Genomic DNA, 14,073 nt, shown 5'->3' with positions numbered 1-14,073 from the left:
TTTAGTCTGGTAATTTATTCTTTACTTTTTTGTTACTTCAATTTAATTTAATTAGCTTTGTGTTATATTATTTATATAGATAAGAGGACAAGGTTATGATGGGGCGAGCAATATGCGAGGGGAATTCAATGGTTTGAAAGCTTTGATATTACAAGAGAATGACACAGCTTTTTATGTACATTGCTTTGCACACCAACTTCAATTGGTGGTTGTAGCTGTAGCAAAGAAGCATGATGGTGTTAGTGACTTTTTTGAGAAAATTTCGTTGGTGGTTAATGTTGTTTGTGCCTCGTGTAAAAGAAAAGACATGCTACGGGAACAAGCAAGACAAAGGGTGCAAAAAAGCTTATGTAGTGGTGAACTTGAAACGGGAAGAGGGTTAAATCAAGAGACTTGTTGGGTCAAATTATGGTTTATACTTTACTTTTCTGGGCAATTATATTTTTCTGTAATATTTATGGAGTTTACGGTCATGTTTACGGTTGAGTTTATGGCCGTAAACACCTTACGGCCGTAAACCCATTTACGGCCCATGTCCACCAAGCCCATATTCTCCAAGTATAAATATAGGTGTTAGGGTGAGGAGATGAGATTGATGAACACGAAGTAGTTTACGGCCAAAGAGAGAAATCGTGTGTGAATCTTTTGTATCCGGATTATAATTCATATCAATACATACAAGATTCATATCAATTCTTCTTCTCCTTCTCTTCTATTTTTTTCCTAACATCATCCGTTTGATTGGGATTCCGCACCATCAAACGGATTTGACTGATACACGGGCGAATTAGGGACTTACAATTGGTATCAGAGCAAAGTTGTATCAGTCAAAAGGATTTATTTTTCATCCAAAAATCGAATATTCTGTGTTTACGGTCCAAGCTTACGACCGTAAACTCTGAATTCTTGGGCCATAAACTCTATTTGGGACATTATTTGATCTTATTTTCGAAATATTTTTGTGTTTTTGGATAGATCTCGCAAAAATAAGGAGAGTTTGTTCTTTATGTTTTTCATAAAAAAGAGTTTTTGATTGAGTTTTGGAGTTTCAAAGTCGAATTTTCACGTAATCTTAAACTGTTTACGGCCGGAGCTTACTGCCAGAAACAGTTCACGGCCGGAAACTGTTTACGGCCGGCGGCAGCATTTGCGTTTACGGCTAGGGTTTCCGGAGTTTGCGGCTCAGGTAGACCAGCTCGGTGGAAAGTTCAACAACCAGCGCATTAGCCAACTCCTCTAGCTAATTCCTTGTTCCATGCCTTCGAAAGTTAAAATATAACCCGTCTTTTTCGCACCTACTTTCGAAAATTTGACACTTTTAACCAAAAAAAAAAAAAAAAAAACTCAATTTCTTTTATTTTTAAATTCCTTTTTCATCCAAATAAAAAAAATAATAATAATAAAATAAAATAATAAATTAATTAATTTAATAATAATAATAATAATAAAAATTGTTTTTATTTTTGATTGTTATTTTTAACTTTTGACTTTAAATATTGACTTTCAAGCTTGACCTTTAACTTTAAACCTTGACTTTTTCGTTTAATTTAAAAAACAAAAAAAAAAAAATTCAAATTGAACTTTTCGGTTTGACTTTCAAGTTTGATTCTTTTTTAAGTTTGACTTTTTCGGTTGCTTTTTTTCATGTTTGATTTTTGAGTTTAATTTTTTTTAATTTTGACTTTTAAGTTTTATTTTAGCTTTTAGTTTTTATTATTATTGATTTTAAGGTCTACGAGGGAGTTGAAAACATGAAAGAAAGTCGTCAGGATATGTTAAGACAAAATTTCAACTTTTTCGATTATGTCCCTGGAGAAACGCTCGAAACTCAATTGCAGCGATTTACTACACTCACTACTGAGATGAATATAGCCGGAATCTTCTTGACTAAGTCCGAGATCAACAAAAAGCTGTTGAATTCACTTCCAAAATCGTGGGACATGGACGTGGCTGACATCAAGAAGATAAAATATCTCAATCGCCTTAGTCTGGCTAATATAATTGAAGAACTTAACGCTTTGAATTGTCGAAAAACAATGAGTTCAGCAAACCTTCCGGTCAATGAAGTGTCGTGTTCTCATTCATGTAAAGTTTCATGTTCTCAATCATGTGAAGATACGATTAAATTTCTTCGGGAACAAATTGATTAATTAAAAGGGGAAGTTGAGGACCTGAGATATAAAGGATATCAACTCAGGAAAGGACAAAAACCCTTGAAGGCTGAATTAGAAGCAAAAACCAAGGACTTTAAGAAACTTCAGGAAGACTACAGTAACAAATGTGAAAACTATGATTATGTAGTCAAACAAAATGTTGAGCTAGTGGCTGAAGTTGAATCTTTGATAGGAAAGTTTGAAACCGCCAAACTTGATGTTAGAAAATATGATTTCTCAAGTGAGGTGGTTGCAAATATGATAGACCAAAGCATGAAGTTTAAAAGGAATCAACACAAGGGTCTAGGGTATGATAGTGTACCTCCTCCTTACAATCATAACTACACATCCATCCTTATGAAACAAGAAGAAATTGACAAAGAGGCGCATCTTCAATATGGAAAACGAGTTGGATTTGTGTCAGGAGGAGTTCTTAATTTTGAAGATACTAATGTTGCTACTTCATGTGCAGGTAAAGTAGCAGAAGATGAGAACAAGGACAACACTATTGAACAAACAAATGTCTCTTTGAGCTCTGAGTCTGTTGCTTCGAACTCAGTTGCTTCTGATAAACCTGTCGTTGAGAAATACAGGCCTCCAATTACAGCGCAACAGAGTTCTTGTGGCAAGTGTGCATGTGGGGACAACAAGAGACAAGGAAAGGATACGCCACCAGGGGCAGGAAAAGATAACTTCACAGTGAAGAAAAAGACTTGTTTTCACTGTGGAACACCTGGACACATTGCCCGAAATTGTCCAAATCGCGCATATGTTCCATACTACGCACAAGGCTGGCAGAACGCGTCAAGAGGGAGACACTCCAAAAGATACCCCTCAAAGTCACGTTCAGACCATGATGACTGGAACGCGCAGAAGGCCAAGAATTCAACTCCCAAGGCCAAGCATCCAACTCCCAAGGTCAAGCATCCAACTCCCAAGAACAAGAAGGGAATGTTGACCCAGAAGTCTAGTTTAAGAGATGCTCCAGTGAAACAAAGACTGGTTAGGTCAAAGTCATCTCGGCAGTCGGCTTCAAGTGCTAAATCAAGCACTGAGCCACCCATCAGATCGAAAAAGAAATGGGTTAAACCCAACTACAAATGGGTTCCGAAGGCTCAATCTCCCAAATCAACTAACGATTCTAATATTTACATGTCTTCTGTTTGTGATAAACAGGACATATCATGGGAGAGAGTAACGTGCAAGGATGACAAAGGTCGACCCAGTTTCAAAATGGACTGGGTTCCAAAGACCAATTGATCCCGCTCTGTGTCGGGGCAACTATGGAGGCATATCATCAGACTTTGGTTTGTTGGTAGTAGCTGTTCCTGGCACATGATAAGGGACATCTCTCAACTGTACAACACTCAGAACATATTTTGGGAGTATGTGTCCTTTAAGGGAAGGGAAGAAAAGAAGTGATCATTCACGGGATTAGTGCTTAATGATGTAAAGAATTTTCGGATCTGTTCTGAGATTACGCGTGCTGTTCTCAGACCTTCTGAATGCAGATTCAATCGGTGACTTACGGTTTGTATTTTCTTCTCTATACTCTTGAGTTTTTCTTAACCTGATTCGCTTTAAAGAATAATTTTTGTTTTAGGATAGTTTAAATTTGCGCATTTACTTTCGTTTCTCTCCTATGCACAAATTTAGGGGGAGAAATTAAAAACAAAACAAAAATTTTAACATTTTAAAAATCCAAAAACATTAGAAAATCAGAAAATTAAAAAAAATTGTTGGTTATGAAATGTGGTGCTTGAGGGAGATGTTTTGGGAAGTGATATTATAAAGTGATAACAGGCAACCTGAGTCTGCGTAACGTACCCGAAGTTGAAGGGTCTATGCTCTGACTTGATGCGTCGGTAGGCACGAAAAACTTTAAATGGACTTGACTAGGCAGAGTTGAACTTAGGAAATTTATAGACTTGACAAATCTTGACCTAGTTAGATACGTTCAGCCTGAAAATACGACGCTTGGATAGGTTGAGCAGGGAGATATATATGGGAATCTACTCGTCACATTAATCGAACCCGTACTTGGAACCGTGGTTTAACTTTTCCTCGATGTGCAGATTCTGTCCTTAATTCCGGTTGGATGGGGCGACTGATAAATTCTGATAAATTAGGTCTGTAGAATATCATTTTCTTTCTTTCCGTCTGTTAGTCATATGTTGTCTCCTTTGCGTGACTTCCAATCCGACCTGGTACACAACATATGCGACTCTATTTCTCAGTAAGATATATATATATATATATATATATATATATGTGTGTGTGTGTGTGTGTGTGTGAAATGTATGTGTAAAATACTTCTCATCTGTTAGCCATATGTTGTCTCCTTTGCGCGACTTTTAATCCGACCTGGTACACAGCATATGCAAGCTTCTTCTTCTCAACCCCTCTGAAGTAGTTAGCAATAGAATTCTGAATCTCTTCTCTCTCTGAATGGTTGTCTGCTCACCCGGTGTAAGGAGTACTCTGGAAGTTCTTGATGGCTGGGGCATATCAGGAAGCGGGAAACACGTTCCAGTACACTTAAAATTGAACTCATACAGATTGTCTATAGATCTCGCTACTCAATTTAGGTGGACAACAATATCTCTAGTCGTCGTCAGATGAGTGGACCTTAAGATATAGTATCTAAGGAATTAGGACAGACATAAATTTTAGGATTCCAAGTTCACCCTGTCTTGTAACAAATAGTATGTCCTAAATCTGTCATAATTTTTCGTGTTTAAGTGGACCACAATACCAACGATTGACCAGACAAAGATGTGAATATGAAAGGTACCGACAAGTGGATAAATGCTGTCTAAAAAACTTTGATCCCAAATCACTCTTAAAGTTAGATATCATTTTATTTTTGTTAAATTTGTCATAGTTTCTTCTAATTTAAACATTAGGGGAGAATTAAAAATTAAAATAAAAAAAAAATCAAAAATTAAAAATCAAAAATTAGTGTTATTTCTGTTTTATTTCTTGTTCAGAAAAATAAAAAAATCCAAAAATATTTTTGTTTATATTTTATTTTGTGTGCTAAGTTTTCTTTTAGTTTTGTTTTGTCTTGAAAAGTGATTTCAGGTATAGATAAGCCTCATGGAGTTTGTGTTGAAGATTTCTGAGCCAAAGCCTCGTCCGTGAGCATCGAAGAATTCGCATTCGAAGGAGCAAGAAATGAAGATCATTCTTTCAACATTCAATTCTTCAACCCCAGAAGCAAGGTGAAGCTGCATTTGAAGATTATGTGACGGATTGCATTGAAGCCTCCTCAATCAGTTTGTTGCTATTGTTGTACCTGCTGAAGTGATCTAGAAGATTTATTCTCTCTGATGTTCTCTCTGAAGATTCTCAAGCTGAATGCACCATCTTTCAAGAATCAGTACAAGAAGCCTCCTCACCCAATGTGCGATCAATGCCAAACTCTGAAGAAAAGCCCAATTGCTCAAGATGAAGTCATTCATGGAAGATTCATATGTTCATCCTGATGCTGTGAAGAATTTGAAGCTTAATGCTGAAGCCAAGTTCCCAATGAAGATTATCAAGAGAGTCAGCTACTTTTTAGGGGGAGCTTGTTGGGTCAATTAAGAAAAGAAAGCTATAAACCAAGGGGGAGATTGTTGGGTCAAATTATGGTTTATACTTTACTTTTCTGGGCAATTATATTTTTCTGTAATATTTATGGAGTTTACGGTCATGTTTATGGCCGTAAACACCTTACGGCCGTAAACCCATTTACGGCCCATGTCCACCAAGCCCATATTCTCCAAGTATAAATATAGGTGTTAGGGTGAGGAGATGAGATTGATGAACACGAAGTAGTTTACGGCCAAAGAGAGAAATCGTGTGTGAATCTTTTGTATCCAGATTATAATTCATATCAATACATACACGATTCATATCAATTCTTCTTCTCATTCTCTTCTATTTTTTTTACCTAACATCATCCGTTTGATTGGGATTCCGCACCATCAAACGGATTTGACTGATACACGGGCGAATTAGGGACTTACAAGACTATACTTGTTCGGGCAGGAATATACAAGATGGGGTTCACATTTCAACACACTCACAAGTCTGATGAAGTTGTTTGCGGATGTTCTTGTGGTTTTAGAATTTGTGAAAGTGGATGGAGGGTCATTGGCAAACCGCCAACAAGCGTCCGAAATTTTAGCATATTTTCAATGTTATGAGTTCGTGTTTTACTTGTATATGATGTATGACATTTTACACCTCACTAGTACATTATCAAAGCAACTTCAAAAAAAGATCTAGACATTTTAGAAGCGGCTTCGATGGTTAGAGGGACAATGGACGCATTGCAATCTTTAAGAGACACGGGGTTTGATACCATTTTGCCAAAGGTATCCTCTTTTTGTCAAACACACAATATTGCTACTCTGGAATTGCAGGATTTTTATATTGGTGCGAGAAACCGTACGACCACAAAGACCAATAGATTTCACTTTAAGGTTGAAATCTTCAACACGGTGGTAGATATGCAACTGACAGAATACCGGAATCGATTTATTGAAACAAGCACCCAGTTACTAGAATACACGGGTGCTTTGAGCCCTTGTGATTCATTTTTCATAATTTGACAAATCAAAGTTGTTGAAGTTGGCTAAGTTGTACAAGTATGACTTTGATGATTCGGATTTGATAGATCTTGAAGGACAACTTGAGATATTTTATCACTCTTCCATCAAAGATGAGCGTTTTACCACTTTGAAAGGAATTTCCGAGCTTTCTCGTTTGATGGTTAGTACGGGGAAACATCGGTCTTATCCTTTGGTTTTTAAGCTTTTAAAGTTAGCTTTGATATTACCCGTAGCAACCGCTAGTGTAGAAAGATGTTTTTCGAAGATGAAGCTCCTGAAGACCGACTTGCGCAACAAGATTGGCGATGAGTTTTTGAACGATGCGTTGCTTTGCTATGTTGAAACCGAAGCACTTGTGAAAGTTGAGAATGAAAAGGTAATGGAACGGTTTCAAAAGATGTCCGCACGAAGAGGACAAATTTAAATTGTAATAGATGATAAATTGTTTTTATGGTTTTAACTTTTATGTAATGGATCGCTTATTTGTATTAGACATAATGAATTAGCTTTTGGTTTTATATTATGTATGACAGGAAAAAAATCGGCAATGCCTACTATCAATTCCTGCGTCCGTCCCTGTGTGCTTTCAGTAGTACGGGCCCATACTACCTTCCACACCTACCCATATTTGTATGAGGTACTACCACAACACCCTAGTGATAAATATACATAACAGCGCTCAATCCTCACTCCTAGAGGAACAATGGAAATCTCATACAGAGGGAAACCCTAGGCTAGCAGGCATCATAAAACAGGCAACATTATCATGAAATCCTGAAGATCCCTAGCCTAGTACCAGCATGCTGTTCTATCAACGCTCAAAAGAAAATATCATGTATGGTATTTTGGGGTTACTTACTGGCTCTGGCTGATTGTACCTCCGCGTCCTCTTTTTACTTAATTTGAAAACCATTTTAATTTCTCTTTTAAAACTCTCCTTGATTTGAGACTGGAGTCACATGAATGTTCCTCCAATTCACTCAAACCAAGGCTCTGATACCAACTTGTAACGACCAAAAATTTCAACAAAATTTAAACCTTTAAAAAACAACCCATTTTAATAATGTTATTACAAAAAGGTTTTCAATACATTTATTATCAGAGTATTCCCAGAATCATAACATAAAACATAAACACGAGGAGCGGTACGATCACGCCTTCGCCTTGCCATAGTCTCCTGAAGAACCTGAAAAACATTAAACCACAACTGTAGGCCCGAAAGCTTAGTGAGATACCCCCAAAATACCAACCATATATACGCCCTTCCAGGATACGACCTTCCGGTCCAAATCATAATTCCTTCTGGCCCATAACATAGTGCCTTCCGGCCCATAACATAAATAGCATACATAACATAACAGAACATAGAACAGTCATGCATATCGGGTCTAATGTGTCACAGGTCCACCGTATCGGGCCTTTAGTCCACCGGGTCCACCCTCCGAGTCTAGTCATGTCCTTCGAGTCTGCAGTGTGGTTGGTCCGCCCGCACCGGGCCTTCAACCCACCTGGTCCACTCTCTGAGTCTACAATATGACAGGTCCGCCCGCATCGGGCCTTCAGTCAACCTGGTCCACTCTCCGAGCCTCGGCACGTCTAGTCCGTCCTCGTGGGGCCTACATCCTATCCGGACCGCTCGCTGGGCCTTCGGAATAACCGGTCCGCCCTGGGTATCTTGGCCTACAGCACAAAGCAGGACCCGCCTCAACCCAACTCCCAGTCCAAACAACCATGTGCACATAACATACAATCATATAACAGTTCGTAGTCAACAAGCCGATCAAGCAGATCACATAACATATCATTACCCTAACCAGGATTCCGACTTAACTGGTCACTAGCATAGCCTCACCCTACATATCAGGAAAACCAACCTTAACCAGGTCTCTAACATATACCATACTAGCTACCAGGATGCAGACATATCAAAGTAATAACATAACAACAAATACCCATATCTCAATCCGATAAAGGGCCGGCCTTGGTGCCTTAGACCCTGTCGATATAGTGAGGATAACTCACCTCGCGAAAGCCGATACTCTGAACTAAAGAAGCAGACTCTCGAGACACCAACTCACCGCAAATCCCGAACTAACCATCATAACAAAATAAACATTAGGCCAAGCATACATCCACTTATCGAGCCAAGACCAAAGTCCAAATCTTATACAAAGTCCAATATTGGCCCAATTTACCAAATTGGGCCCACCTCACTATATGGGCCTAGATCCAATGTCCATAACAATAATTGGGCCCAAAGTACTCTATCCATAAATTCCCATACTTGGCCCAGTAACCAACTACCCACAAACAGCCCAAACTCAAAGGCCCAATATTAAGATCCAATCAGGGGGAGTACGCTGGGCGTACTCTCTCTGGTACGCTGGGCGTACTGCAATGTTCACAAAAAGGAATCGGGGCACTGGCCCGCTACGCTGGGCGTAATCACGTGTTACGCGGGGCGTAACTGCACTACACATAAAATCATTGCAACTTCTTAATGACTTAAGCTATTAAGCCCAAACTTCAGATCCCTAGGCCAAATATGATTAGAATTCATAAAGTCTCAAACTTTATCACTTGGGACGTCCATAAGTTCTTAATCCATTAAGACCTATATATCTCACACATGGAACAACTACAGCCCTTAGGGCCTCATTTTTCTCACTCAAGACCTCTCCAAAGGTCTGAAAGGACATATAATCTCGGCCAACACAAAGCATGAATCAAGATGAGAACTTTGGGATAAGAAAGATGCTAAAAACTTCATAACACTTAGATCTAGGCAAAATAGATGGCAAGCAAGAAGCTTTATACCTCAAATAAGCTTCAAAGGATGATATCTCTTCAGATCTACAAGCTCCAATCATTCCTTTCCTTCTTTGACAACTTCTCCTTTCTTCTTATAGCTTTTCTTTTGCCAAAATGAGCTTCCAAAGGCCAAACACACCCAACAATGGAGGGAATACGAGTTTCTAGGGTTTCTGAGGTTAAGGATGAGCTTATGGAGGCTAGGGTATGAACCAACATGTTCCTTATATAGTGGCTGACCCTAAATTAGGGTTTGGGGTTTTTGAGAGTACGCTGGGCGTACTCACCCGGCCACCCCGCAATCTTTCCTCCCTTTACGTTGGGCGTACGTCCAGCTTACGCTGGGCATACCCAGCCAAACTTCAAAATACATGCATGCATGGAACCTTTTCCACTTATTCTACAAAGAGCTATAAAAACAATCATCTTCCAAATGCCGCAACTCCTCTACTCTAAACCCACTCCCAAATAACTTTACATTCATACGAGGGTGACGAGAAGCCCAATGCTTCTAACAGCATACACCAGCCCGAAACCTTCTCGGATGAGACCCATTTCCCGAAAAGGACTAGAATTACCCTTCCTCTTAAATCTCAGGGACTCACAATTAAACATTATAGGAACGGGGTGTTACACTATTTATACTGTGAGCAGCTATGGTTCCAGTCAAAAACCCTAATGGACAGCTTAAACCCTAAGCAGCCCATGGAACCTTTTGGAATCAGGCCATGGATGAAAATATGATGGACTTTCATCATAATTTCATTTGCCCCTTGATCCATTAGGTTTCCCAGCCCAAAATTCAACTATCACACATTTGACAGTTTTAGTCCCCTTTATTCAATTAATCTCTTTTAGTCACCAAATTAATTCCTAATTAATATATGACTAATATTAATCAAATAATATGATTTCTTCTTTAATATGTTATTCTTATAATATATTAATAAATCACAATATCTTTTCTCTCTCCATAAATTACCCTGTCAAGTTGTTATCATGAAGGCAACCCAAATAGACCATGCACAACCGGGTCAAGTACTTACCAAATATGGTTACGGGATAAGACATTAATACAACAGTCTCTCACTTGGATAAGTCTAGTAACCATAAATGCAAGTAGAATCCGATTAGCAATCGTAGCTCTCAAAGACGCTGTCGAACTCTGATCTTATCAGTAACCTGTCCTTTAGATAAGGGATCGAATGATCCTATGTTTTAGATATTGTGCGGACAATCACATGGAACATAGCCATACTTATTGTCCAACGATTTGTTTCTCGATCTCAGATTCATCTGACATAGAACTTAATTGAACACATCAATTTAGTCCTGACCGGGTCCGACACATAAGTCAAACCAAATCATCGAGGGGACCTGATATCGTTTTACCCTCCTAGGATAAAAGAAACAGATAAACTTTGACTCATATGTATTTACTATTCACTAATCAAATCATACACAACAATGGTTTTTATAACATCAAGTTACTGATGAGTTTACGCATTATTAATGTACAACCAATTAGCCAACAATAAACCATATATCTAGGTTTTAAGACCATATGATATTATCGTCTTGCGATCACTCATGATAAATTCCATGAAGTGATTACAGCAAGTGTGGGTTTATTCCAATGCTTAAAACTTGTTCATAAGCACTCATGAACATTGCAGTAAACCTTTGCTATGTCTAATACCTTTTAGACAATCTACACACCAATTCATGACAGTCTTCATTCATACCTAGTTCCAACATATGAACAAATGTGGACCGTTCGAATAACCTTATTATTCAGGAAGTCAAAACATGCAAAACAAAACAATAAGTAAACAATTAACACAAGACAATAACTTTACTTATAAATACTACCATTTATTTAACCATCAAATGTCAATTACATTTATTATTACATGTTTCCAAACTATCTAATCTAAGCTAATATCTTCCCTCATCGTAATGCTCCTAGCGTGCTGCAGGTGCTTAACCCTACTCAGTCCCTTCATAAGCAGATCTGTTAGGTTATCCTCCAACGATACCCTCTTTACTATGAGGAGTCCTTCTTCCACCTGATGTCGAATAAAGTGATATTTTATGTCGATATGTCGAGATCTACCGTGATCCCTTAGTTCCTTGGTCAAGGTAATCGCTCCTTCATTATCATAGAAAATTTCCATGGGCTCTTGTATGGCTGGTACAACTCCAAGGTCTCCAATGAAATTCTTCAGCCATATTGCCTCCTTAGATGCTTCGCTCGCTGCAATATACTATGATTCGCACGTTGAATCAGCTACGGTCTCTTGATTGGAACTTTTCCAAGTTACTGCTCCTCCATTAAGGGTAAAGACCCAACCCGACTGCGAGCGGTAGTTGTCTTTGTTGGTTTGAAAACCGGCATCACTGTACCCTCACACCTTAAAGTCATCACTCCATCTGAGGACTAGAAACTATTCTTTGGTCCTCCGAAAGTACTTAAGGATATTCTTGACTGCGGTCCAATGCACTTTCTGTTGGATATAGTGTCTAAGTCCATAATTTTATTTGGTATGAACTTGACCCGACCCGACATGGTCCATTTGGGTTGCATGGCATTGCAATACTTGGATAGACTAAATGAGAGAATAAGGCACTTATGATTATTAATATATTATAAGTTCTAATATATTAATAATAGTATTATTTAATTAGTATTTGATCAAGTATTAATCTAGAATTAATTTGGTGATCAAAGTGAGACTAATTAAATATATAGGGTTGATTATAACAATCATCAATTCTTTTATGGTGGATTAATGATCCATGGTTTATGGATTTGGTTATAACCATATGGAGCTCCATGGATAGTCCATGGGAGTTACAAACCCATGGGTCATGAGAAATGAAGAGTCATGACAATTAGGGTTTACATTTGTAACTCCTAATTATGACACACTATAAAAGAAACCCTATAGCATGCAAAATTTGCACTAGAGTATTCTTGTGAGGGCATACCCGATTTTGAAGTGTAGAAGTATTCTCTCTAGTTATTCCAAGGTTGTAGTGTTGTGTGAAGCATTTGAGGCACAACATTTGGGGTGCTAGGCTCACAAAGTCTTGAAGGAATCCAAGCAACAACAAGGTATGTGTTTCTACTGGTTTTTATGTTTTATGTAATCCCCATGCCATGCTAGTTAGGAAATAACCTTGAAAAAGAAATTTGCATGTATATAGAGAAAACATAGATTCAAGGTTATTAGGGTTGCATGTACACTTAGGAAGTGTTAGAATGCTCAAAACCCAACAGTGGTATCAGAGCCTAGGATTGTTTTCTGTATACTTGATGCAAAACTGCTTGAAAAAAAAAAATTCTGCATTCTGATGATTGTACTCGCCGAGTCCATGTGGAGGACTCGCCGAGTCCATGAACAATTTCATCCTACTCGCCGAGTACGAGAATGCACTCGCCGAGTAGGATCGAGCTGGGCAGATGTTTCGAGTTTTTGTTGCTGGAAATGGATTAGAATCATTATCCCAATCTATTTTGGACTTGTAAAATCTGTTTTTCAAAATGATAATGATTATGTTAATCCATTTTACATGACTTTTAACAATTTCAAAGTATTATATATGTTTATATGATTTCTTGAAATTACTTGACATGAATTTGTGTTCTTATGAGTTTTTAGAAGATCATAGGAATTATGTGTAACCACCATGTGTGTTTAATTCTTGATCTTAATTGTATTAATGGTGTCCATAACTTGTTCTCAAGTTATGGATAACCAAAGGTCACTTCTTTAATTTGTGTTTAAAGAACAAAAGAGGTTTCATAAAATGAAGAGTCTTAATTTTTTATGAACCAATAAAACTCATAAATTACAAAATTGAAGAGACTTGGAATAGTTTCAATTCTTGCCCTCAAGTTTTGGAATTTGAAAAGTCTTACACTTTAATTTCAAATTAAACCTTAGATTTTTGAAAGGTTTAAAAATCAACCCTTATACTATTATTATAATTTTATTATATAGATATGTATAAGAATATGTCGTTCTTACCGTTAGTAGGACTCATTCACGAAGCCGATCTATAAGGGGGGGGGGGGTATAAGGTTGTTGCCTATAAAATGGTGACTTAATGGGTGTCCACTCTCACCCACCGCTTCCTTGATCGGTGGAGGGTCGTTAGCCGAACGGGTAGGATACGACTTTAAATTCTCATTAAAAGTATAATGAATTATAAAGTAACTATACATTATAAATTCCCAATCTTAGTTACTTTAGGAAAATGTGAAATTGGTGCTAGCCCATTAAATTACACTTTGTACCTTACCAAGTCGTTAGTGGAGCGTGTGTGGTTAACCGGCACACTAACATGGACTAGTAAGAGTGGCAAAGGGTAACTTGACTATATTATAGATTGGTGGAGCGTGTGTGGTTAACCGGCACATCGATTAGGTAATATTGTTGAGGGTACCAAGTCAATTTGTATGGTTATTCACACCTTGTTTGTGATCCTCGGCATCCCAGTCA

The 14,073-nt window shown here is 38.0% G+C and overlaps 1 protein-coding gene across 1 annotated transcript; it reads left to right on the top strand.

The window, feature by feature from the left end:
* Window positions 1–6,199: 6,199 nt before the first annotated feature.
* Window positions 6,200–7,347, top strand: LOC145016091 (uncharacterized). Its single transcript, XM_078974511.1, has 4 exons — window positions 6,200–6,289; window positions 6,395–6,517; window positions 6,774–7,130; window positions 7,288–7,347. Exons 1-4 carry the CDS (start codon window positions 6,200–6,202, stop codon window positions 7,345–7,347), a joined length of 630 nt encoding a protein of 209 aa, XP_078830637.1.
* Window positions 7,348–14,073: the final 6,726 nt, after the last annotated feature.

The sequence above is a fragment of the Lactuca saligna genome, chromosome 9, assembly GCF_052625555.1.
Source record: "Lactuca saligna cultivar CGN05327 chromosome 9, ASM5262555v1, whole genome shotgun sequence".
In the NCBI taxonomy this organism is placed as follows: domain Eukaryota; kingdom Viridiplantae; phylum Streptophyta; class Magnoliopsida; order Asterales; family Asteraceae; genus Lactuca; species Lactuca saligna.
This window is presented reverse-complemented; position numbering and strand designations above follow the sequence as displayed.

Excerpts from the sequence above, each read along its gene's own strand:
- LOC145016091 (XM_078974511.1), top strand. The coding sequence starts at position 6,200 with ATGGGGTTCACATTTCAACACACTCACAAGTCTGATGAAGTTGTTTGC. Across the intron at positions 6,518-6,773 it reads TTGATACCATTTTGCCAAAG|TTGGCTAAGTTGTACAAGTA; the intron begins GTATCCTCTTTT and ends AAGTTGTTGAAG. Across the intron at positions 7,131-7,287 it reads TGAAAGTTGAGAATGAAAAG|GAAAAAAATCGGCAATGCCT; the intron begins GTAATGGAACGG and ends TATGTATGACAG.